This window comes from Semicossyphus pulcher, unplaced genomic scaffold (assembly GCF_022749685.1).
Source record: "Semicossyphus pulcher isolate SPU_LCO1_2020_fin unplaced genomic scaffold, fSemPul1.0.p SCAF_7, whole genome shotgun sequence".
In the NCBI taxonomy this organism is placed as follows: Eukaryota; Metazoa; Chordata; class Actinopteri; order Labriformes; family Labridae; genus Semicossyphus; species Semicossyphus pulcher.
In genome coordinates this window covers 10,645,982-10,667,262 of record NW_027211748.1, presented here as the reverse complement: position 1 = coordinate 10,667,262, position 21,281 = coordinate 10,645,982, and the positions used below count along the sequence as shown (strand labels likewise).

General features: G+C 40.3%; 4 protein-coding genes across 23 annotated transcripts in view; 2 read left to right on the top strand and 2 right to left on the bottom strand.

The window, feature by feature from the left end:
- The first annotated feature begins 449 nt into the window (after positions 1-449).
- LOC138611246 (cerebellin-4-like) lies at positions 450-1,664 on the top strand. The gene is made up of 3 exons (XM_069684227.1): positions 450-684; positions 771-893; positions 1,384-1,664. The coding sequence occupies exons 1-3, from the start codon at positions 450-452 to the stop codon at positions 1,662-1,664; spliced, it is 639 nt and encodes a 212-aa protein (XP_069540328.1).
- Positions 1,665-3,838: 2,174 nt separating this feature from the next.
- LOC138611244 (complement C1q-like protein 4) lies at positions 3,839-5,003 on the top strand. The gene is made up of 3 exons (XM_069684226.1): positions 3,839-4,091; positions 4,222-4,344; positions 4,477-5,003. Exons 1-3 carry the CDS (start codon positions 3,839-3,841, stop codon positions 4,755-4,757), a joined length of 657 nt encoding a protein of 218 aa, XP_069540327.1. The 3' UTR covers positions 4,758-5,003.
- Positions 5,004-9,053: 4,050 nt separating this feature from the next.
- On the bottom strand, positions 9,054-11,125 carry LOC138611844 (ras-related protein Rap-2b-like). Its single transcript, XM_069685095.1, has one exon. The coding sequence runs from the start codon at positions 10,826-10,828 to the stop codon at positions 10,280-10,282; it is 549 nt and encodes a 182-aa protein (XP_069541196.1). The 5' UTR covers positions 10,829-11,125; the 3' UTR covers positions 9,054-10,279.
- Positions 11,126-12,877: 1,752 nt separating this feature from the next.
- mbnl1 (muscleblind-like splicing regulator 1) overlaps positions 12,878-21,281 on the bottom strand; it is a 40,259-nt gene continuing 31,855 nt past the window's right edge. For 5 of the 20 annotated variants that reach the window (XM_069684569.1, XM_069684570.1, XM_069684568.1 and 2 more), the window contains exons 6-12: positions 20,949-21,002; positions 19,590-19,743; positions 18,282-18,317; positions 17,523-17,614; positions 17,159-17,203; positions 16,471-16,542; positions 12,878-16,314 (exon numbers count right to left, since the gene is read on the bottom strand). In XM_069684569.1, coding sequence (XP_069540670.1) covers positions 16,486-16,542; positions 17,159-17,203; positions 17,523-17,614; positions 18,282-18,317; positions 19,590-19,743; positions 20,949-21,002 — 438 coding nt within the window. In that variant the 3' untranslated portion in view covers positions 12,878-16,314; positions 16,471-16,485. The remainder of the gene's footprint in view (positions 16,315-16,470; positions 16,543-17,158; positions 17,204-17,522; positions 17,615-18,281; positions 18,318-19,589; positions 19,744-20,948; positions 21,003-21,281) is intronic. The other 15 variants (XM_069684576.1, XM_069684580.1, XM_069684574.1 and 12 more) reach the window with 8 other exon arrangements.

Sequence of the window (21,281 nt, the reverse complement as noted above, 5' to 3'; positions counted from 1 at the left end):
GGTTTCTAATGAAATGTCCCAACAACTATTGCATGGATTTCATACACACGGTCATGCACCCCTTTGGGATGTCTGTATCAATCACCTGCCTTTTCATCTTGTATTGTCACCAGGTTAAAGTTTTTTAGCAAACACTTTGCTTTATGACTAACTACTCCAGAAGTAATAACGAATCCATCAAGCTTACATGTATTTGATTAGCAGATCTCAGCGTGCTTATACATCGAAGTGAAAGGGTCATTCTACTGAACATATTTATGATAATAGTCTACGGCTTTATTAACCAAAACTGACAATGATAAACTAAGGAAACCTTTGGACAGCTTCTTGATTATTATATGGCTGATAACAGTTTTGCTTTCTGGTAAAATCACGGTTATTTCCTTGTTCGTGTGGTATAAAAGGAAAAGTGTCGAGACCTGATCATCACAAAGAGAAGTTACGGAAAGATGAAGACCTCAGTGGCTGTGTTGGTTTTATCCCTGTTCTACCTTAGCGTTGCTAAGGCCCAGAAGCTGGATCACGCAGAAGAAGAAGGCAATGACTTACAGACTTCCAACATCGACCCGGCCATGGCAGGGAACCTAAAAGACAATATCCCAATCTTTATTCCATTAAAAGAGCTGGAGGCCAAAATCAGAAACACTGAGAGACAACTGGAGGATCTGAGGCGGGAGGTCAGAGGTAAGAACAGGCAGTAACAAGGCCAAGTGCACGTATCACTTTCATTGTTTTCAGTTAAAATGACATCCTGTTTGTAACCTCTCAAGGTAACCGGGTGGCATTTGGAGCATCTATTGGTAATGTGGGAAATATTGGACCATTTAATTCTGAGATCACACTGGCCTACAGGGTTGTCCACTACAACTCAGGAACATACAACCCTGCAACAGGTAAATATATACATGATGATGTGTCTTCATAGAATACATGGTAAATAAACAAAGATATAGTGTGTCAAACAGTGGCTTTAGTTCTTCCAACCTGCAGTGCTGTCACCTAATGTTGTTGGAGGCCAGAAAGAACTACAAACTATCTCAGCTTTTATGTGTTGTTTGCACTTGATTTGAAAACTGGCCACAGAAGCATCCTGTGAGCAGTGAAAATGGCTAAATGTGGGCGCAAAGTTATGGACAAGAATACATTTTGCAGTGTTTAGAATAACTCAATATTCAGATATTATTCAAATAGGAGTTTACAGTTGAAGAGAGGCAGCAATGCATCCTGGAACATGTAGGAAATACCACCACAGCCTAGTGATCTCTGTCAGTATAGACACTGAAGAATGTATTGCTTCAGTTAGCCACGTTTGCCATCAGCTCAGATTGGACATCCATTAAACGTGACAGAATATTTCATGATGTAACTCTTTCTCATCCGCAGGTATTTTCACCGCCCCAGTCAGAGGAGTCTATTACTTCAGCTTCTCTGGTCATAATATATCATCCAGACAAATGGGGCTGCGACTGATGAAGAATGGAATGCAGGTGGTTACTGTGTTCAACCATCGTGATGGAAATCGCCATGAGACGGCAACCAATGGCATGACTCTACGGTTGGAAGTGGGAGACCAGGTGTACATGAGACTCAGGGCACACACCTGGATTTTTGATAATCTGAACAACCACAGCACCTTTATTGGACATTTGTTGTTCCGTCTTTAAGTTAAATAAAGTTCACATAGGCAGAAAAAAGAGGCTTTAAATAGTGAAACAGGGTAGTCAGTGAGGACAACAAAATCCAGCCAGAGGAGACACTACTGTATATTATCATTATTATAGAATAGCAACTCATTTAAGAGATATCAGAAAGATATACTACTTTAAGGGGGAGCAATGTCTCTAAATATGTATATATTGTGTATAAAGTTAGACTTAGAAAAACAAATCACCATCTTCTTCTTCTTCTGATAGCACACTCAGGAAGGGACGCTCAGATGCTGATATAATGTCGCACTGCTGCATTCCAGGTTGGATATAGTATAAAGTAAGGGGTCTGATAAATTGTCAAATTATGCGATACATGATCTGTCTATAACTATGTTGAAGTGCCTACTTTTATCTTGATCTTTGGCAGGTGGATGCATGATTATGTTCAACTGCAACACAATAAGTTTCTCTGTTAGCTTGTTTGATAATGGGCAGGTAGCGAAAGTGAGTTTTATTGTTGGAAAACGGTTCTGTCACCTTTTACTGCTCGGAGCAGATATGTTCCTGTTTCATGTGCTGTCTTATCTTTTATGTATTGTGTCATATTGTTTGTGTTTTATACCTTTATTTTTTGAGTTTCACCTTATCTTAGGGCTACCATACAGCAACACCATTAATGTCATAAAACAATAAAGTTTAAAAAAACTATTCTTTTTATATCATTGCCATTTTTTCTATCTTGTCAACAAATTCCTTGATAAGTCCAAGCCAACATTGAACTGGTGCCAGGCTCACCAACATGATGTTTGTGGTTTCTAGTGGAACGTCTCAACAACTGTCGGATGGATTTTGTACAGACATTATTGCCCCACCTAACCTTTACTTTGTCTTTAGTGCTGATTCGCAGATCTGAGCATGCTAAAACACTTAGGCCTAAGTAATATGGCTAATATGGTGAACAAAATACCTCATCAAATCATTATGCTAGCATTTTCATTGTAAGCACATTAGCATGCTAATGATAGCATTTTTACGCTAACCAGCAGGATGGTCTGATACTGACCCAAGTAAAATGCAGAGCTGCTAGTCATTGCAACAAAGACACCCAGTGCAACAGCGTCGCCCACTGATGTGTCTTAAATAATTTATTCACAGCAACAAAGATCTGTTGCAAAAAAGAATAAATTAATTCAGGTGTTGACAGGTTTAATGTGTATTTCTAACAGTAAGAAAAATATAGCAATATCAAGCCAGCTGTATCTTTTAAGTGAATAAAACAATAGATTTTAAATTTTAATCTGTGATTTTGTGGTGACAATTAACAATTCAAAAATAAACCTTTAGTATAAATAAAACCTTAATTATTACATGGCGAATTATAATTAGTTTGTTGTGGTAAATTGTATCCACATGGTTGAATGTAAGTTGGCTTGGATAAATAAAGATGAATAAGATGAAATAAATAAATGGACTGTCATGTCACACATCATATACATAAAAATATTCATTTTAATACTGGCAGTTCAAGGCTTCGGTACATTTACTAGCATGTGGCTGACCGCATCAGGTCAATGTGCGCTTTTGTGGGCAATGTGTTACAAGGACTGTCCTTATGAGGTCGATGACAACGTGTTTGAAAGCAGGTGCGCGCTGCGGACGTAGGTGAGGACAGCGGACGAGCAGCCCCGCCTACTCCCCGAAGTATCCAGAGAGTCGTGTCAGTGGAGGTCCAATATGCTCAATGATCCGCCATTGCGATGTCACAACTCTCTCTCTCTCTACGGTCACATACAGACCAATGTCAATGGCTGACTCCGGCGGTCAGCCAAAAATAAGCTTGTTAAATAGTCTGCGGTTCAAATCACCATAAACGTGTCCTACATCTTTTGCTTCTGTTTATTGTTAAAGACAAATAGTGTTTCACTTTGGCCAATCACATACAAATTCCTTTCCTTCATGTCAAAAGCATCTGTCACTTAATTCTGTTGCAGCAAATATGTTCCTGTTTCATGTGTTTTATTATCTCTTCTGTACCGTATACTATCTCTGATAAGACTTTGTTTGCTCTGGTTCACCAGAGCAGAAAACAAAACAGCCTTTACTGGTAAATTCCAGGGTACTTCCTTCTTTGTGTGGTATATAAAACATGGGGCAAAGAGCTGATCATGACCAACAGAAGATATTAAGAGATGAAGACCTCCATAGTCGCGTTGGCCCTATCCCTCTTCTACCTTAGTGTGGCCGAGGTGCAGGCGCTGCAGCAGCTGGATCAAGATGACAACTGCACAAAGATTCCTGACATTGAGCCAGCCTGTGTCTGTGCTGATGACCCAGCAGTGAGCCAGGAAAAGTATTACCAACTTGTTATCATCTTAAGAGAACTGAAGGCCAGACAGAAAAACACTGAGAGCCAATTAGAGGATCTGAGGGCGGAGGTCAAAGGTGAGAATATTCATTAACTAAGCTACGGGTTTGTGTTCTGTTTTTGTGCATGTCTCATTTTAATTGTTCACAGGTTGGTCAATGTTCTTTAAAACATTACAAAACCTCTCTCTTTATGTCACCTCTAAAGGTAACCGGGTGGCCTTTGGAGCATCTATCAGCGATGCTGGAGTTATTGGACCCTTTAACACTGAAATCACACTGACCTACAAGAACGTCTACTCAAACACAGGCGCATTCAACCCTGCAACAGGTAAACTTACCATGTTGACGTGTACTCATGGACACACGGTTACATTTTGAATATCAATATCGGATATAGTATAAATAGAAAAGCACAACAGATATTCCAGTGGTATATTGCATAACTGTTGATCATCTGCAGGTATTTTCACCGCTCCAGTCAGAGGAGTCTATTACTTCAGCTTCTCTGGACATAATGGCTCGTCTAAACCGATGGGGCTGCGACTGATGAAGAACGGAGAACAGATGGTTACTGTGTTCAACCATGCAGCTGGAAACCGCCCCGAGACGGCAACCAATGGCATGACTCTGCAGCTGGAAGTGGGAGACCAGGTGTACATGAGACTCCGTCCAGACACCTGGATTTTTGATAATCTGAACAACCACAGCACCTTTATTGGACATTTGTTGTTCACTAACTAAGGGGAAATAAAGTAGGCAGAAAAGGCTCTGGTATTGTCTCTGTTAGTGTCTTCTTTGCTTAGTGGATAGTATAGAGCTGGGTACTTTAAGTGTTGATAATTGCAGCTGAAGAAATGTTAATCAATACACAACATTCGGCAGGTTAAAAGGAAGCCCTATCATGATTGTGTGCATTGGAAAAATGTTTTTTCATCAACATTATGTTTGCCTTTCTAAAGTGTTTTGTTTAAATAAAGCTGCAATGACTTGAGCATAAAAAAGCAAACCGCTATTTCCTCTTTTATTAACATTTGACACCGGCAGGAATCCTGACACAAGTGGTGTTTATCCCAGTTTGCAATTTTACTTTTAAGTTGGGTAAGCATTTTATCTACATGTTACAAAATTAAAATGTCAGTTGCCAAACTTTTGGAAACAAGGGTACATTGTAAAGCACAATAATGATATTAAAAATCTTACATTATGTCATACTGGGTAGCAGTAGCTCAGTCTGTGGGAGCTGGAGGCTGGCCGGTTCAAGTCCCGGTACGGACCAAGTGTGGAATTGGGGCTGGTAGCTAGAGAAATGCCAGTTCCTGTCCTGGGCACTGTCGAGGTTCCCCTGAGCAAGGCACAGAATCCCCCAGCTGCTTGGGGCGCATGTCCATTTGCAGCCCCCTCACTCTGACATCTCTCCATTAATACGTGTATTATGGGTCTATGTTTGTGTAGCATGTTTGTAATAATGGAGTGAAAACATTGAAAAGTCTGCTTAAAAATAGTTATCTGCTTCTTAGTTAGCTGAGAAAAATGATTAGCTTATTAGCTGATTGGTGATTAGTTTAGTTTATAGCAAAGATATCTGAAATAGTCCTGCTTTATGAAATAGTTAGACAACTTATCTACATTTCTGTATTTGTTGAAATTTAACAACCTGTGAAGCTAAAGAGGTAATGCTAGGTGTATTTTGTAACCACTTCACGCAGCCAAGCTAGCTACCTCGTTTCCATTCTTTATGCTAACCTAAGCTAATAGTTGCTGGCTATAGCCCTAAATCTGAGTAGTATCAACCTCTTAATAAATCTCTAGTAAGGATGTGGAGTAATGGTGTATCAGGAAAAGCCTGGCTGTGTCACAATAAGTAAACTATGAGCAGTGGTTGTGGTGTTGTTGTAAGCTAACCACGAAACTAGCTGTATGCTATTTTAACTTCTGAAAGCTGCCCTCCCATCTGCAGTTATAGACTGTTGTTGAAAACCATGGTCAAGCACGGATGAAAGAGGACTTTCTTACTTCCACATTTATCACATGATGAACCAATACTTGCTGCTGAGGTCAGACCGTGTGTGTGTGTGTGTGTGTGCTGTAACAGGTTTGATTTCATTAGGCTCAATTTCTTTACCAATCAGCTCAGAGATAACTTGCTGTGAAAACTACAGTAAATTAGTGTCATGTGATCCCGCTTGTTTCCTCACTCAAATGCAATCACATGGAGCCACCACGTGCAAAACAGCCGCACAAACCAAATCTATTCATCCTTTTCCCTCCTTGTCCTAATTCTGTATTTAAAATGCTTTATTCTTAATTTGATATTTTTCTGTGTGAGCTTTGGCTTAAGTTGAATTAAGGACTTCTCGGAGCGTTGCAGGAAAGAGGTCATGTCCTGTGTTGTGGGCACCCGATGGAGAACAGGTTGTGACAGTGCAAACTACATTTATTTCTAAATGGTTAAGAGGAAGTGTGAAAGTTTCAACATGCCATAGATGTGAGGTTAACTTACTGCAACACAACAGGAAGTGCCCTCTAATCCACCCTTCCTTTCCTCCATACGACAAAACCCCAAACATATCAGTATGTAGGGCAGGTTGTATGTGTAAAGGCTTTTCATCAAACAGGTATTAGCTGAGTGGAAAACAGTGCTAACTCACATGTATTAAACGTGTTACTTACTCTGCTATGTAGGTTGTGAAAGTGATGAACAGAAATAGGAACAGGAACAGAGGAACTGTTTGTGTATTAAGGGAGTAAGCAAAAGATGGTGTCAGATTTAAGGTGAACATCCAGCTCCAGAGATGCAATCGGCAGTGCTGTGACTCAGCTAAAGGCACAAAGCCGTTCTCTTATTCAGTATAACATCACGACCTTTAGTGTGATATTGCTTTTAAACAACAGTTCTACAAGTGGCAAATAGTAGTAAACAGTATTAATTAACAACAGATTGTTGTTCTCTGCTCCACCAACTCAACTAGTTCCACAACTTAACTGAAACTGGACTGTTGCCAAGCAACCAAAACATTCTCCTGCACTCTGCTACTATGTGTCTACAGGTTACCACGGATCAGCTACTTTGATTCATGTACATTTATCTGTATGTTTTTATGTTTTATTCACAACACCTGGCTGAGGCGGAGTGATATACAGAGTGAAAAGTCCCACTGATGTTGTACTCTATATCAGCAGTCATTGAAAGCATCTTGTCCAATCAGATTACTTGTTCAGAACTAACGGTTGTATAAATGTATATAACTTGTATACATTTATGGATTGTATACAACACTTCAATACTACCACTTCAATACTGCATGTATTTACATGTTTTAAAGGCTGCATGTTTAAAGCCCTATTTCCTCTTATCAACTTCACACTTCAACCCTGATACACCAGGCTTAATGCTGCTGGTGTCACCAAAGTGTTACCACTGCTGTAGAGAAATGGACGGAAGTGTAAGACACCCCTCATGCACATATAATAAATTATTTTAATGGAACCTGATGGGTTGTGTGACTGAAGTCTTGCAGGGCTAGAACCAATACGAGGAGAAAATTACATGTAGATTATAACATACCACAACAAACCTGTTTTTTCTTTTCAAAGTATCCATCATCCATCCAGGTCTTCTTTATATAAGAGGTTTAGTAAAGCCTAAGGGTAACACTGCATTGTGCTTTACAAACTGATCTTTCCCTTTGAAATGTAGGGGAGTAGAATTCTAATGAATTACATAATTTAAAAACTCAGGTAAAGAACAGGAAGTGAGTAAAGAAAATAGTTACTGATATGCAGAGACAATAGACCTGCTGTTGCTTGTTTTAGTCATTGAGTTATACCTGTAAGGCAAACAAACATGTTTAACCACCTGTTGTGGGATCAGATATGAGCAGCTGAACATCTTAATCTACTTTACATTTTCTTTTGTGGTCTGCTTCCTTCTGTATTTAGAAACAGAAACCTCAGGGAAATATTGTAGGATTTCCTGGTTGTTAATGACAAAGTCTTATTAGTCAGAGTTTATTAGTCTTTAACTTAATATTTTACTGTGCTGCTGATTTGTGTGCATGAGATCCAGGTCATACATTTACAATCAAATAAATAGAAATGAAGGCCACCTTTTCATCTATCAGTAACTAAGGTGGCATTAATTCTTCTCAAACCGCCAATAACTGTTCACATTTGAGGCAGATGGAATCTCGATGGATTGTTTTTAAGGGGTCAAACTCTTGTGAAGAAATAAAGCCTTGTTTTTTAGCTGAACTTCATTTCTTTGTTTGTAACAGCCAAATATATTTAAAAAAACAAAGATTTGGAGTTTCACAAAGTGCAGCCATGTGGGAGTTCAAGATGAGCAGAAATACATTTGGAGTAATTTGCAGTTGATAGATGTTAATAAATTGAATAAATCTGTAATTAAGGACTGCACAGTGTTTTAGCTTAGAATTTAATTCACTGACAGTTGCAGCTATAGTTTTAAATCATTTTCTTTACAAAGAGCATGAATAGTGCTGACATGTCCTCAGATTGAATCTCGTAATCTCGACTTTAAATCTCTGTGGTTTGATGCTTTGACACTTGAGGCAGCAGCTCATTGGCTAGTCTTAGGGATGTGCCATTCTACAGTATGTATGTATGTAAGACACAGAAAGCCCTCTCTGTGCTCCCTCTGCAGCAAAACACGCAGCAGGTTGAGGGGAAACAGCCATCCCCAGCTAAACACTCTGACTGGAAACCCTTCCCACTATCCAAACAACTGGACTGAGACGGTTTTCATTCACATGGGCAACGTCACTGAATAATACTAATTGGGTGTTTAAGGCCTATCATCCTTATAGGAACTGTAAACATTTAAAAGCTTGACCTCACATCTATGAGATGACATCTAAATACCATAATAAGTCGCCACCCGATTGAGATGTGGTTGACACCCACATATACATTACATTTTTTTACCATATAAACAAAAAAGAAGCAAATCCGAGCTGCTAGAACAAGACATCATTTTGAATTTTGAAAGGGCAATCAATTAAAAAAGGACCCCTGAAATAAAAAGCAGACACTTTATGTTAGGTAAAATGCTTTTTGTATTACAAGTCTTTTAAACTGACAGGTGGATGGCAGAAGATTTGTCCAAAGGGAGAATTACAATTACGGTAGAAGTCAAAAAATGTCACATTTTTTAGAAAAAGGAAAAAATCCTAGATAATACAGACATGGCTTGCCATTCACAGAACCAAATTCCTGGTCGGTTAAAGTTAATCTGTTGTTCTTGTTGGGACTAGTACCTGGAGGAACGGCCTGAATCTGACCCTGAAACAGCAGGTCCGACACAGGCTGCGCTTCCTGTCAGTACAGCAGGAAGAGGCTCTTCTCACTTTTGACACCAAAATGAAACTAGATACTGAAAACTGCTAAAAAGTTCTGATTGCCATCAAGACGCACTGCAGAGGAAGAAGGGCTCATCAGTTGGCACAGTCACAGGAGTTTTTCTTAGGAAGGCACTTGACATGGGGTCGTGGCGTTCCCCATGCAGCGACAGCAATGCACTAAGGTCCTTGTTTGTGCACACTGAGGAGGGACACCGTCAGCTAAGTGCAAGTTCCATGATAAATCCACTTTCACCACACCAAAGAGGAGAGAACTCAAAGAATATGTAGGGAAACACAACTCCACCACAGTCCACAGCTTCAAATACAGTATCTTAGAGGGTGGGGTGAATCTCTTGCATCACACTTGACCTTTTTTGGGTTGATAAATTGTGTAAATCAGATCTGACAACCTGTGCAAAGGCTTGAGCGGTGATTGATACGTTTAAGAGCGAAAGATTTTTAAGCACTTTCAAGTTTCCTGCTCTGTAATTTCAGCCTAAAAGATCCTTATAGCGACCAATCCCACAACCACCACCACTCTAAGACAGATGGATCCGGCCCAGAAGATGTAACAACAACTTAACAAAATAAAACCACTAAAATTAACAAAAACAAAAGCAGATGTCTCTTAGGTTTCACAATAAGACATTCCCATTGAGGCACATTTCCAGAGAAGTGTCATATACAAAGCTATAAAAAAAATCCTCAAAACATTCAAGTAACTTTGTCATGTAAACACTTTTCCAGACTATTATACATGATCGATTGTTGTCATCGTCGATTTGTGTTTGTGTGCAACAATAAGACAACAGTGTGAGGAGAGAGAAGAGTTTTGCAAGAAGCCTGCAGGACAAGTAAGAAGCTCAAATCCAGCCCGGGTGCACTCTTTCTGTAGGTTTGTTTTTAGAGCAGGACACATGAGCAGCACTGGTCGCCACCACTGGGAACTGTTGAGTAGTTCATCTGTCTGACTATTTCTGCAAACAGTTCGTCGACTGATCCTTTATTTTTGGCTGAAGTTTCCATAAACGGGCAGCTCCAGTCCTGGGCCAGCGCCTTGCCTTCCCCGGAAGTCACCTCTCTCTCCCCCTCCAGGTCCACCTTGTTTCCCACCAGGATCATGGGCACCCTCTCGTACCTCTTCACCCGGATGATCTGGTCTCTCATGGGCTTGATGTCCTGGAAGCTCTGCTGGTTGACCAGGCTGTAGACCAAAATAAAGCCCTGCCCGTTTTTGATGTACAGGTCTCGCATGGAGGCGAACTGCTCGGTCCCCGCCGTGTCCAGGATCTCCAGCACGGACGGGGACGAGTCCACCTCGATCTCCTTCCGGTAGAAATCCTCTATCGTGGGGTCGTACTTCTCGATGAAGGAGCCCGTCACGAACTGGACCGTCAGCGCGGATTTGCCGACTCCTCCTGACCCCAAAACAACCACTTTGTACTCCCTCATGGCCGGGGTGGGTGTTGTAGGGGGGGAGAAATGAAAAAAAAGGCAGACACCTCCTTTTTTCCGCGACGAAGCCTCCTCTCTCTCTCTCCCTCCCGCTGACCAGCCCCGATGTTTTCAAAGCGAGCAGGCTGGGAAGGCTGTCCTCTCGCTCGGCTAGCAGTCAAACCCCACGCCGGCAAATCCTCTGCGACAGCCGCGGAGCCCAGATCCGACCGCTCCTGGACATCAGCGTGGCGGATTAAAGCGCATTTTGATCGCACTGAATTGTGCAAACGCTGCTGCTGGGAAGCGTGATCGTGTCTCTGCTCTGTTTCACGGCGTTTCCTGCCCACCACATCCTCAGCGCGTCAAACAGCGACGCTCAGTTCCGCTTTCTTAAAGGAGCCGTCACCCGAAACCTCCTCAGTCAGATGACCAGACAGATACTGCAGGCGTGTGCAAGTCTGTGGCCCAGTCTGCATGACCTCTGACCTCATACACTTAGTCACGGTCATTGCTCTCAATTAGAGGCTCTCGAGCTGCCCAATGTCTCTGTAATTATGATTGTACATTAGCATGCATGCTAATGAGGTCATTCACTAACTCATTATCCTCATCACATGCAGTAGCACTGAAAAACACTAACAAGGAAAAGCCCTGTTGTTATAATGTGAGCATATAAGTATTATCAGTAAAATACATGTTAAATAACTATTAGACTATTACATATTACGTTAATTATCACATTTGATTTTGCTGATACTTTAACATATGAGCAGATTTTACTTTTGTAATTTTTTAAAGATGGCGCTGAATCACTAAGACTTTATTTTGTAGCTCCCTGAAATTTAATGTATGGGATTTTGTTCCAGTTATAAGAACACATTCTTCATTTGGCAGACTTCCAATTACTGTAATGAATTGCTAATGTAGCCTAAATAGTCTGACAGTCAGTCATAAATAATTTAGTTGTTCCTTCATGGAAATTCCTCTGCAAATTAGTCACTCTTTATAAACCCAACGCAATTAATCAAATGCATTTATCTGCCTCAGATCATCGTCTAAATATCCTTTCATTTCTACTAAAATGCATTGTTGTTTCAAGGTTGTTCCTATGGAGTAATTAGGAAAAATGGGACCTGTATAATAAAGTGTTACCTCTAATTATATCTACTTTTTCAATTGAATCAAATGCATTATATTCTTGTCATGTTTTGCTCGGAATTACAGGTGTATAATTAATAAAGAGGATGTTTCTTTCTGATATGTGGATCAAATATAATATATATTTAGATATAAAATTCTAAAGTAGCATGAAGTAGAAATACCAAAAGTACTTCAAATTTAACTGTAATTATTCTCTAGCAGGAACATTAATTATTCTTTATCTGTCGTGACAATCTTATCAAACCATCAGATGACACCTGGCAACATAAGATCCTTTATGGAAGGGAAAGTAGCTCGTCTCTCGACTGATCTTAAATCTTACATTTCTGCATTAGTATTTGTATTAGAAAACCCTGTCACACCATTTGGGATTGAAAGCAGCATTTGGATAACAGACGGGCAAACACAACTCACCGTGCGAGTAATCTACCCAAAGCTTCTGAAACGCTCTCATCAAATCATGGAAAATTAAAAAATAAGACCCCTGATGTCACCGAAAAGTGACATGCTCATACACAGTACTGTGGGAGACATGTAGTGACTTCATATGGGCTTCATCCAACATTATTAAAATCACTTCTGACCCACATAGTGCACACAATCTCTTGATAATTACCCTGCGCACAATCAGTTTAACCTTGCACATGTCATATATCAGTCTCTGAGGAGCTGCTCCAGTCTAATGACTCTGAACCCTCAAGGTAGCAATGATCTGATCACAAGGTCGAAGTTCAGACACGATTTGGAATATACAGACCTGGATTATCTTCTTGAATAAGACTGAAAAGTAATATATGAAATATGTATACATGCATGTTGACCTGCAGGATATAACAGATGTGTAGATCTTCAGTGACAAGGCCTCAATGTTCACGTGTCAATAAATACACACACACACAACTGTTGCATGAGCAAATCAAATATTGTTTTATTCAGATTTTTTTTCATCCATACAGCAAGAGTCAATTATGGCAACAATAAAATGTGCATAAACAAATCTGAAGTCAGAATAGTACATTATTGTGTGGCAACTGTTAGCAAATACATAACTGGTGGTTGCACTTACGAGTAAAAAGCAGTCAAAGCGCACGTGTGCCCTCAGCAGGGAAGCGAAACCCTCTGTACCAGTCAGCAGACTGAACATCTGGTTTGGAGAAACATGGTGCTTTGGTTCTGTAGCGACTAAACAGCAGCCTCGAGTCACAAACATGTTGAGCGGTGACTTACATTCATTTTAAAGAGTAAATATGCCAAATACGCATTTGGTGTGGTGAGCCTTCGCCTGCTGAGAGCACAGATATGATAGCAAGAACAACTTCCTGTGAGTCAGTGTCCACTGTAAATATATGGCTATGAGAAAGTATCCGGGGTGGATGAGTGCTAATATTTCGTCATTCTTTAAATAACATGTTTGCTTGAAATTATTTTTTCACACAAGAGTAAGATGACTTGTTTCTGAAGTATTATTTCTCCCCACTGTGGATGTTATCTACTGTATGCATAATTGTATAAAATAAACATAGTACTGTGTATTCTGAATGTTATCTTTCTTTACATATCTACGCAGTTTCTTTTGTTTACATGTTTGTACTTTTACATGCAGTCAAATCAAACTATAATAGAATATAAATTTTGATATTCATGTATCAACTGTACCATGGGAGCAGCAATACTGCATGACCAAGTCCAACAAATGATAACAGGACTTCACTGGATGTGTAATCCTACAGGAGGGGTGGAGTTAGCGTGACATGGGGGTATTTAGTCCCCTGCGACATTCCTTGGAGAAACTAGCCAGTGAAAAATAAGACAAAAAGCGCATAGCTTCCTCTGAATGCATTGGCCAAGAAACTAGTGCCCTTCTTTGCAAGCGATTTTTTTATTTAGCTGGTCTTCTAATTTAAGAATTTAAATTAATCTAGCAAAATTCCTTATAATTATAGATCTTTTTTTATTCAAAATAATATCTCAATATGATACACATTTTTTTCTCTGTTCATTTGACTATATACAGAAGTGCAAAAAGTCAACCTTCGTCCCTTAGGTTCGAACTCATCGTCTGCAGCATTTCGGACCCCTCCAGTTCCGGAGAAGCCTTTGCTTCCTCGCTCCTAATCTCACTATCCTCCAAACATCCAAACACCCGTCAATCTCACTGCTCGTTTTGGCCTGACATTCAGGGCAAACTTAAGAAATATTCAAACAAAAGTACATATCTTTTTTTTTTTTTGAAATGGATACAGTAGAAAATAATTTTTACTCTAAAACATGGCAATCTATATATCATACAATATATTTTCAAACATGATCTCGACATGTTACAAGGAAGTTGGTTAAAACATTAGTTTTTTGTCTACTCAGAGAAATTATTGATCTCTTTCCTTGTATCAAAAAACCCTCTTTCATCGACAAAATTAACTGATAATGTAACATCAACTGAAAAAGACATCCAGCTATATGAATGAAGTGAATATTTAAAACTGACTCAACACATTATCATTTATATGGTTTGAAAAAGTTATGAATGTCATACTACCTCAAAATCTACAACGGCTATATCAATGTTGTCAAGTAATATATAGTAAGGCAAAAATAAAGAAAAATCTACAACTACATACCTCAAATAGATTCAATCCTTAAGTAGTACATAACACATGAAATTTAAGAGAGTAATTGTTTCTTTTACACAGAGAGAAAGAACAAAAAAAAGATCATTAGCGGCGTGTGAGAGATTTAAAAACATCATTGGTGTTCTTTACCTGCATGGTGATTGAAGTACATTGATTGGGCTGAGACCCATTAATCGTAATCTAAGGCTTTGTTAGGTACGTTACAATCGGTAAAGACATACTACACACCTCTGTGGAAACAGAAAAGAAGGAAGTGATCATGGAGACGCGAATGAAAGATGATGAACACGTTTCCTTAATTGTTTAAGCCTGTTGAGAGATGCTGCTGTAATCGTTTGTGAACACGACCGGGAGAAAAACTGTGCTTTGGTTTCTGTCGTCAGATCTACAAGTGAGATTGAACTTTCATCTTTTGTTTTGGAAATCGACACAATAACGTGTTTCATCCCCTCAAAAGTGAAAGTTTGCTCAGGATGGCTTGTGAAATCAAAACAGGGTGAGCAGACAAACAATCATTCAAGTGCACATGTGGTTTAAATGACCTAATAGACCTTCAGGTCTGTTGTTTTAAATTCCCGTCGGTGTGCGGCTCTACGGTGCGTCTTGGAGACGCAGTTTGAGAGCGGCTTCTCTTTAAAAGAGGGGGAACAAGGTAACACACTGTCAATCAAAGCTACACCCTCTACCAGGCTTTAGAGTCAATGGACTTTCTTTATCCCAACAAACACAAACAACACTAGTCTATGAAAAGAGGTACGACAAACTTTAGAAAAACCCTCCATTTTTGATTTCAAAGAAAAAACATCAAAATAAAAAAAAACCCACTTCTAAAACTGATTAATTAGAGAAACAAAAAAAAAAAAGAGTTAAAAAAAAACACTCACAATGGAGATTCTGAAACAGAACAATACAAAAAGAGCCATACAAAACTTGAACCTTCGGTAAACAAATAACACTGCTGAGATAACACTCTGGTTTTAGCTGTATGGCCTCGATGGCACATGACAAGGTGAGAGAAAAGCTAGCCTGGCTGTGCTTTCAAGGTACACAGGTATGTTGGTTTACCCAGAACATTCATATGTCCAAGACCCTCATTTCAACATCTAGTTTCACTAGTAGCTGTAAAAACACAATACTGTACATGCCTAATTCTTTTGGCGAATAAAATTCCTGTTAAAATCATTGTGCCTTTCAGTTTTGAATTCAAATTCAAGGTGCATGTTTGCATTTCACGTGTAAACTATGAAATATGGCTATCAATTAAAAAAAATAAAATAAAGCAGAACGAATAAAAAAGGAAAGAAAAATCTTGGTCTACTAACGTACCAGCACTGGATGTTGCTTTGTGCAACCACGCTCTTGACCTTGTGTGCGTGCAGTAATGATCATAATTAGAACTAATTGAGTGCTTCGCTTTAGTCAGACACAGAGGTGTGATGTTCCCCACACTGACCCCCGCACCAAGATATCCTCCTCTCTCGGCTGGACGTTGAATTTGACAGCAAATTCTTCTTGACGTTGATATGCGGGAAGATGGCACAGATCATGTGTTGCACCTTTGATGTTTACTCGTGTGATGAGACCATCGTCGTGGACCGGCTGAGAGATGGCAGACCCTCCTCTTCGTCCCGCTGCTTGACATTCTGAAGGTTATGTACATAAAGGCTGAACTCTTTTGGCTTGGACGGTGCCAGCACACATTCATTTGATCTGGAAGACATGACGGATTTCACATTAAAAGTCGATACATTTTTGTTACATAAAGAGGCATAACTTTTATGTGCAAACTAAATCAATCTTAAAGCAGAGCTAAAATGATTCACACAACATCAGCTGAAGAATGTGAGGATTTAAATAGGAACTCACTGTTCTTGAGAGGAACTACATTTGAGTCAAGTACTTGTGACTACTCAGATGATCTGCAGATATTATTGGAATCTGTGGGTAGAAAACACACCGAGAGATCAGAGGGAGAATCCAGAACTCAACATGGACGCTAGCCGACAACACAAACACATCCTTTCACAATAAGATGGATTCAGCAACTCAAAAAGGATAGATGGCAAAAATAGAAGAAGCATTTTGGCTACAGTTGTGGCACGGTTCATTCCGACGTGAGATGTCAATAAGAGTTAAACAACACTCCTGGAAAGCAGGGAGGGGAAGAGGAGGGGTGAAGGAAGGGGATGCGATGATGAGGGGAGCAAAGGGAAACTGTCAGTGAGGTGGCTCCCCCATGCAAATCTACGTCCTCCATGTTGTTGACCTGCACACCTCAGTGATATGAAGAGAACTGCACCATGATTCATCCTACAAGTCTCTCCTCTGGTAGCATGAAATTGTGCAATGCAACAGAAGTCTTTTAACACTTTTCTTAATGAACGTGTCCGACTTTTTAAAACACCATCTTTGCTTTACTCGCTGGAAGCAGCAGCGGAGAAAAAAAATGGAAAAACAAACAAAACAAAAAGCCAAGCACAAGATAGCGACGGTAGAACAAGCTGTGCGAATGGCTCTTTTAAAAAAAATGAATTAAAAACTACCTCATACATACCAATTGCATGTATTCGTTGGTAGTCAACTTTGATAAGGAAGAGTCCTCAAAATGGGAAAGGACAAAAATCGAGGTTACAATGAGGACAAACATTAAATGCATTACAGTTTGTTTATGCTCCAGAAAGACAGAAAGATAGTCGTAGAAACGTGTGAATGTTGTGATTGTAGATAAAATAGCGATAAACGTCTCAGAACGTCACAGTATGATATGTGTACACATGTTGGACCCTAGTGTAGGCCAACAAGAAGGAGTACTGCCTTTTACCCCAACCCACCCCTTGCTGTCAGACACAAGCATCCCCAGATCGTCCATGTGCATTAAGAGAGAGAGAGAGAGAGAGTGAGACGGTAGAGGTGCAAACCTGATTGGCGGAGGCAGTTGCGAAGGGAACGCTTGTGGCAGATGTGGTGGCTGCAGACACAGTGGCTGGGCTACCACCGTGCATCATGGGAACTTTTTTTTTGGAGGGAAAATCACGTAAGCATAAATACACAGGAGGAGCAGTGGAGCCACATACACACACACAACCAGGCAAATGAGGGAAGGAGAAGAGGAGAGAGAGGGAGTCAGAGGGGGGATTCAATATAACTGCTTCCCTTTCTTTCCTCTGCCGTCACTGATTGTCGGTCCTGTGATTTTGCTGTGGCACAGTGTAAGGAGCTTCCACATTTGTGTGTGTTACTTAGACTGTGCTTTTACATGAGTCGTTAAGGCAGAGGAGATAAGAGGGGAGGTTATAATTGAACTCCCTCTGGTTTTTTTAATGTTTTTAAAAGGGTTTCAGTAGGTGTCAGCTTAAACCAGCCAAAAGCCAAGTTTAGAACGAGCACAAAGTATGGTCAAGCAATATACAGTAGGTGTACACAGACACATGTCTTAAATTGATATACTGAACAGTAGCAGCTGTCATACATGTAATAAACAACATTAAAATGTCACAGTATTTGTCTTTTCTAATGTGGACTCTTGATTATGCTTTAAATCACAGAAAGTATCTACACCAAAACCTCCTAAAAGGCGCTATCAGACTGACAGAAAAATTCACTGCATGTTTGGATTTTGGCGTGCGAGTCACAGACAAGAGGTTACAGGTAACTAAAGAAGGAAAGCTGGAACCTACCAACGCTGGCTGCAGGAGTCATGCACAATATTGAGCCTGCCCATCATGCAGTGCAACAGGAAGTGGATTGGATAGGGAAGAGAAATCAAAACAGGCCCATCACAAGGTTTCGTTAGAGTGAGGGGGAGAGATAAGGTGGGAAAAAAAGGTTAATATCTCTTGGACACAGTCATCAGTGATTGGAAAAAAAAGGCGAAGTGGTGAACTCATCGTAAGGCAATCTGTTAATCAAATGAGACTTTTGTCTGAAGTGAAATGCATATAAATGTGTAATACAACATAGTGCGGTTATGAGTGTAACTACTGTATTAAACATTATATACACACTCTAGACAGAAGTGAGCAGCAGATGTGTACAGAAGCCAGACTTTCGCAGCCTGCTGCTTGTTGCCAAACTGAGTCGTACTGTAGGAAACCATTACCATCCGGCCCCCTTCATCCCAGCCAAAGCCAAAGCCCCACAAGTGGTTTATCATCAGATTATAAATAATCACAGCGCGGACACTTTAATCAGACAAACTAGCTACTGAGTTCTGTCCTCTCTCTAATGAATATCCATGCCTTCCTCTTTCAGCCTGCAAGGACTAGTGGTTCACAAACTTGTTTCTGTAATACATCCCCTTTATAAAGAATAATCCTTGTTTATAAAAAGAAACAAAACTGCTGGGCCATCAAAACAAGTTTTCTTCCTGGCACTGATGGTTATACTGTATATTTCAGTCTCTGCGCTGTCAGCTGTATTAATGCTGCGCTTAGACGGGCTCTGCGCAAAAGTAAACAATGTGATCATTTACAGCTGTTCAGGACAGCATTAAAAATAGAAATATTCAATATAAATGTTGGTTTACCAAACTAACATTTACACTTTGCATAGAAATATCTATATAATAAGAATTGAAGGGATAATTTAATATGTAAAAAAATATAAAAATACCTGAGGATACTTTTGCCCCCTGTTTGAGAAACACTGTACTAGACAGGGAAAGAAGCTATGTGGAGTTATATTAAGGAAATTAGAGACAGACAGACATTCTAACCCATTACTATTGGCCATGCAACGCCATACAAAGCATACTGCACAAATTCATTGAAGCATTCTGAGCTTTTAAATTGCAATTTCAGATACAAGTATTTGACCCTCACTGGCAAATAATGAGAGCTACAGCATTTATGTTTTATGTTTTATAATAAGTAGTCCACAGCTGAACTGCTCTGTACTGTAATCTACCACTTTGCTCCACCCAGTCAAGCAGGAGCCGGGTCAGACTGATCCCAGAGCTCTAGTGGTGGTCGCTTTGGGAGCCATACCTGATGGAAGGAAAGCAGCCTGCTGCTGAAACTGCATGCTGGCCAGGGCCTGTTGGTACTGGAGCATGCCGGTGTTAAACATGGCAGAGGCCCCGTTGGCCTTCTCCAGGGCTGCCCGCTTGGGCAGGGGAGCCATGACATTAGGGGCGATGCCCTGCCCAGCCAGACAGAGGGGGGTCAGTGAGAAAGAAAATAAAAAAAACAGAGACAGAAAGAGAGGGAGAGAGGTGCGTGGAAAAGAGAGAGAGAGAGAGAGAGAGAGAGGGTGTGTTGGAAAGAGGCAAAAAACGGGAAAGAAAACAAAAAAGGTACAGTCGTTAGAGCACACAGAAACAGCATCACAACATCCTTGTGTGTACAACAACAACAACATCAATATCATCATATCATCAGTAGCAAGCAAGCAGCAGTCTGACACAAGTACTACACAAGCAGGAGCATGGTGCTTACTGGAGCGTCTGGCTAACAAGCATTCATATATTCATTATTATTACAGGAAGCTGACTTGGATTAACGTTGTACTCCTAGGGCTGACTAAATGCAACATATGCAAGCATTAACTATTAAAACAATAAGGCTGCTGCTAACAAGAGGTGGAACAGGTAGGAAGCACAGAGAGAGGGAGGCTGCACTGCTAGCTCCATGATAAACTGTGTAAGCCATGTTTAAGTGATGGTTCACTCTCAGACAAAGGTCAAAAATGGTCTCAAGCCAAGCGACACCGTTCAGATGTTAGAAAAGATTTGATACAGTGATACTCTCTGTGTGTGGACTTCGCCCTGGCATGAGGCCACCTTTGAGGTCTGAATATCTGTGACAAGATTTGATGATGGAGTGAACAATCATTTGAACTGTAATCATCTGTTATGGTGGGATCACTCCTGTAATGGTTTTAAAGACTGTTCCTCTTAGCCCCACCCTTATCCATTATCTGACATGCACTAGTAACACAGACATGCACACATTTGATTGAGCTGCTCCACAACACTGACCACTGACTCGGACGTAAGACTGAAGCCATGCCACCGTTATAGAAGCTCTACTTCCCTAGCCCTCACTCACTTTGGTTAATTAAGCTACAGGTGATGAAATGATTGTGGCTCCTGATCACGAAATTCCACATTTGAATTCGTGCTTGAGGTGATTTCTACATGATTTTGTTTCGTGTTCGATGCAAAAACCTTAACCGGGAAAGCCACAATCGTTTCATCACGGGCAGTAAAAATGACAGATCAACAGGAGGAAAAAACAGACATTGCACTGAGACAACGACAACAAAAATAGCTAGGTATCTTTGGTTAAAAACACTGCTCTACAACAAAGCCACATGCCAAGCTAAAAGGTGAAAGGTCATAGTACCAGGTCAAAGGTTGCGTCGAGGGGTCGCTTCAGTGATTTGACAGCCGACTGAGTCTTAATTAGCAGGCAGCGAGCACATGATGGCAATGGGCCAATGGGGTTCAAGCGCATTAACATAAACCAGCAAGCAGAGGTGCATCATGGGGGCAGCAGTGCAGTTTGGGTATAGGTGAGAAAAAACAAAAACAAATAAAAAAACAAATCATTGGAATGCAATATACAAGGGGATAACAGGACTAAGGCATGCACAGTGTGGACACTAGCTCTACTGCTCGACAGTTAAACGATCATCAATAATCTATGGTAACTACCAGTCTACATTAGTCATTGTCA